Source organism: Nicotiana tabacum, chromosome 9 (genome assembly GCF_000715075.1).
Source record: "Nicotiana tabacum cultivar K326 chromosome 9, ASM71507v2, whole genome shotgun sequence".
Classification (NCBI taxonomy): Eukaryota; Viridiplantae; Streptophyta; class Magnoliopsida; order Solanales; family Solanaceae; genus Nicotiana; species Nicotiana tabacum.
This window is the reverse complement of record NC_134088.1, coordinates 98,006,084-98,010,963: the sequence shown is the minus strand read 5'-3', so window position 1 is coordinate 98,010,963 and position 4,880 is coordinate 98,006,084. Positions and strand designations below refer to the sequence as shown.

Sequence of the window (4,880 nt, the reverse complement as noted above, 5' to 3'; positions counted from 1 at the left end):
GCTAGCTCATCTGCTAATTATGATCGTGATATATTGCCCAACAAGACAATGATCACAACTACCTCTTTACATTCATCCCTCGGATAATTTTGGGCTTTCACTAGTAGGGACTATTTCAATAGGACGAGGTATAGTAATTGGAGAAGGAACATGCTTATTGCTCTTTCTGTAAAAAGCAAGTTATATTTCATTCAACCTGATTGTGAGAGGCCACCGTTGAACTCACCTGTTTTTAGTCAGTGAGATAGATGTAATAACATGGTAATCTCTTGGATTCAAAATCTTCTTTCTCCAGCAATTTGTAAAGTGTTCTTTACTGTCAACTTGCTAAAGATGTATAGATGGAGCTGGAAGATAGATATGGGCAACCTAGTGAGATTAGAATTTATCAAGTTAAGAAAGAACTTGCCTCCATTTCTCAGGGTTCTATGAGCATCCTTGAATATTATGTCAAAATAAAGAGTGTTTGGGATGAACAAAGTACTCTGATAGTTCACTTTGAAAGTCATTGTACATGTGGGGGTAGTAAAAAGGATATCCATAAGCTTGAGGAAAATCAGAGGATGTACCAATTTCTAATGGGTCTGAATAAGAGCTATGCAAATGCTAGGGGCAATCTGCTAATGATAAACCCCTTTCCTTCCATCAATAGGGCCTATTCTCTTTTGGTAACTGATGTCCCTCAATTTCCATCAAAGTCAGCATCTTTTTCGGTGGGGTCTCAGAAGTCATTTCCTCCCAAAATCATGTTTGATCCTAAGAGAAACAATGTGGTTTGCAGTTATTACAACAAACTTGGGCATACAGTGGATAAATGCTACAAAAAGCATGGGTTCCCTCCAAATTTTAAGTTCACTAAGACTTAAGAAGATTGCTACTATTGTCCAGACTGAAATAGATGTTCCCAAGCAATTCAACCAGCATGAGCCCAAGTAGTTCACTCAACCTGCAACTTCAACCCCAAATGCTCCAGCCATTCCAGGATTGACACAAGACTAGTGCAACCAGCTGATGTCTCTTCTTCAACAATATTATATGTTTGATCAGGACTCTTCCATAACCCCTACTCTTATAGCTTCTGCAAATTTTACAGGTATTCTTAGTTGCTTTTCATGTGATAGGCCTAAATGTTCAATTAGTACTTGTTTATTTTGTAATGTTGACAAAATATCCCGAATTTTGGATTCTGGGGCTACTGACCATATGACCTCCCATAGTAGCCTATTACAAAATGTTAAACATGTACCTACTCCTTACTTGGTAACCTTACCTAATGGTTATAAAGTAAAAATAACATGTGTTGGAGATTTACCTTTGTCCAATAATACTATTTAGAAACATGTCCTTCTAGTTCCTAGTTTTCAGCACAACCTAATCTCTATGTACAAGTTGGTATCACAACTAAAATGTTTACTAATTTTCAGTCCCTATTCCTGCTCTATCTTATAGGCCTTTTCATGAAGAGGCCTTTGGAATTTAGTAAAATACAACATGGACTCTACATTCTACACATGCCTTCTTCAGTACTATCTACTTCACTTATTGTTGCCATCAATTCATCTACTTTTACTTATTCAAATGCATCTACTTTTCATATTTCCAATAGACATAATGTGGAGTGTTCTGTTGCTTTCATTCTTCTGTTCCATCTGTAAATACCAATCATATGAATAAAATAAACATTCTTTGGCATAGTAGATTGAGACATATTCCATTCAGTCATTTGAAATCTATTTCTTCTATTGCTTCTGTGCTTTCTGGTAAACAAGATTTTATTTTCAATATTTGTTCAATGGCAAGGCAAACCAGGTTATCCTTTCCAAATAGTGAAATTCACACAAACTTTCCTTTTCAACTAATACACATTGACACTTGGGGCCTCTATCATATCTCTACATATGATGGATGTAAATACTTTCTAATAATAGTTGATGATTTTACAAGAACCACTTGGACTCATATGCTGAAAATCAAATCAAATGCATTTTCAATACAAAAAACTTTTATTGGTGTGGTCCAAACTCAGTTTCATACCAAAGTTTTAACTGTAAGGTCTGACAATGCTTTAGAGTTGGGCTCCAACTCTTCTGCTTCTTCTTCTTCGTAGAAAAAAGGTATTTTCCGTCATACTTCCTGTCCATGCACCCCTCAACAAAATAGGGTGGTGGAAAGGAAGTAGGGATGTACAAACCGAACCGAAAAATCGCACCAAACCGAAAAGTCAAATCAAACCGATTAAAAAATTCGACTAGGTTTGGTTTGATTTGGTTTGGTATTGAGTAAAAAAATTCGAACCAAACCGACATATAAATATATAATTTTAAGACGTTTTATAGAATTTTATTTAAAAGATGTATAGAAATATTTGAGATCCTCTCATAGGATATAATACTTAATAGAACTATAAAGTGCATTTATTTTTATTTACTTTAAATAATAGATTGTATCAATTTCTTATTATGTGTTATTGAAGTCAATCATCTCTTTGTTCTTTCATATTCATATGTCAAGATTTATTATATGTTTTTCGAATTTGAAGTGGTATTTCGATAATCTAAAATTACATAGAACATATCATTATTTAGGTATCATATTGATTTTTATGTTTAATTATTAAATTTGGTTAACCCTGAAAGCGTACATCAACCAAAAATTATTGGCAAACAACTAAGAAAATAAACTATTATGTGTTACTAAAGAAAATTCTCACATAAGATCACTTTAATAGATCATATGTTTGTTATTTTTTTTTATTATTAATAAACATATATTCATTTATCAAAATTTTATCTATAACTTTAATAATGCAAGATTGAAATAATATTCATGTAACCAAAAAAAACCCAAAAAACCCAAAAAATCGGACAAAATCGAACTAATCCAAACCGATATAATTGGTTTGATTTGGTTTTGATAAAATCCAAATTAACCCGGTCCGTGTACACCCCTAAAAGGAAGCATAGATATCTTCTTGAAACATCCAGAGCTCTTCGTTTTCATTCCAAAGTACCCATAAAATACTGGGGGAATGTTTTCTCACAACCACTTACTTGATAAACATATTTCCTTCTAGGCTCCTTCAAAATAAATCTCCCTATGAATTTCTTTTTGGTACAACTCCTTATTCTCATCTTTAATTATTTGGTTGTCTTTGCTATGCATCTAAACCTCCTTCCCACAGAGATAAGTTTACCAGTAGGTCTGTCCCTGCAGTTTTTATGGGATACCCCTTTGGCAAAAAGGGTTACAAATTCCTTAGCTTAGAAACTAATTTTTGTTTTTGTTTCTAGAAATGTAGTGTTTCATAAATACATTTTTCCTTTTGTTATGAAAGCCTTTTCATCCTCTTCTGATGTTTCCTTTCCTCCTAAAGTCTTTTGTGACTTCATTTTCCTTCCTTCTTTCATTTCTCTTGTTCCTCCTTCCCCTCCTTCTATTTATGTCCCATCTTCTTCTTCTTCTTCTTCTTCTTCTTCTTCTTCTTCTTCTTCTTCTTCTTCTTCTTCTTCTTCTCATCATCCTACAATTTCTCCTACTTCTTCAGATTCATTCTCTCTTCCATCTGGTTCTACATCTATCCCTTTACCTGTTAATGAACCTGATTTCTCACCTATTCCTTCTGGATCTAGTTTTAGTTTTCCCCCCATGTAATGCACCTGTTTTCTCCTCTATTCTTGAATCTGCCCATCCCACTGCAGTCCCTCCAAGGAAATCCATTAAGACACATGTTACACATTCATACCTCAATGATTATATTTGACCATCAATCACTACCTCTTTTCCCCAATGCCCTAAGTCCAGGTCTTTGGATGCACAACATTCATCACATGTAGTATTATCTGAACCTCATACCTACTTGTAGTGATCCAACTGGTCGTTTTGAGTATTTTAGACTTGTTTCCCTATTTATTTTTTTCTTTATGATATATTTTGATTATTTGACTTGCTAAGGTGGTTGGTTTGGTTTCCGGTGAGGTTCGGAGTGAAATCAGATACTTAGTCCTAAAGTTGAAAGTTTAAGTTGAAAGAGTTGATCGGAGTTTGACTTTTGGGTAGACGATTCCGGAATAGAGTTTTAATGGTTTCGATAGCTTCATATAGTAATTTTGGACTTAGAAGCGTGTTCGGATATTTATTTGGAGGTCCGTAGGTCGTTTTGCCTTGAATTGGCAAAAATCATAAAGTTGAAGGTTTGATAGGTTAAGAAGTTTGACCAAAAGTTGACTTTATTGATATCGGGGTCGGAATTCGATTCCGAAAGTTGGAATAGGTCCATTCCGCAGAATCAGGCTCGCAGAAGCAGAACCGCAGTAGCGGGTGGTGACCGCAGAAGCAGAAAGTTCTAGCTTAATGAGAAGCCGCACCTGCGATGGATTTTCTGCAGGTGCGAAGCCGCAAAAGAGGTTCTTGGTCTGCAGATGCGGAATTGCTGGGCTAAAAAAGGGCAGATCGGGTGTTTGATCCCATTCTTCATCTTTTGAGTTATAGACCTCGATTTTAGGCTATTTTGGAAGAGATTTTCAAGGAGTTGATCGGGGTAAGTGATTTTGACTCGGATTTAATTGTTATACATGAATCTATCATTATTTTTACCATTTAATTTGTGTTTTGAGTTGAAAGAATTGGGAAAATTCGTGAAAACTTCCTAAGCTATATTTTTGAGGATTTGAAGGTTGTTTTGAGGTCGGAATTGAATAATTTTAGTATGATTGGACTCGTTGTTGAATGAGTGTTCAGATTTTATAAGTTTAGTCGGGTTCCGAGATGCAAGCAAGGGTTGAATTTTTGAGTTAACTTTTTGATTTTCTTTAAAGATTGTAACTTTATTATTCAGAATAGTTTTTTATGGTTTGTATTTATGGTATAAAGTTATTTTGGCT

The 4,880-nt window shown here is 34.7% G+C and overlaps 1 protein-coding gene across 1 annotated transcript; it reads left to right on the top strand.

The window, feature by feature from the left end:
- The first annotated feature begins 341 nt into the window (after positions 1-341).
- LOC142164048 (uncharacterized) lies at positions 342-866 on the top strand. The gene has a single exon (XM_075221214.1). It carries the CDS (start codon positions 342-344, stop codon positions 864-866), a length of 525 nt encoding a protein of 174 aa, XP_075077315.1.
- Positions 867-4,880: the final 4,014 nt, after the last annotated feature.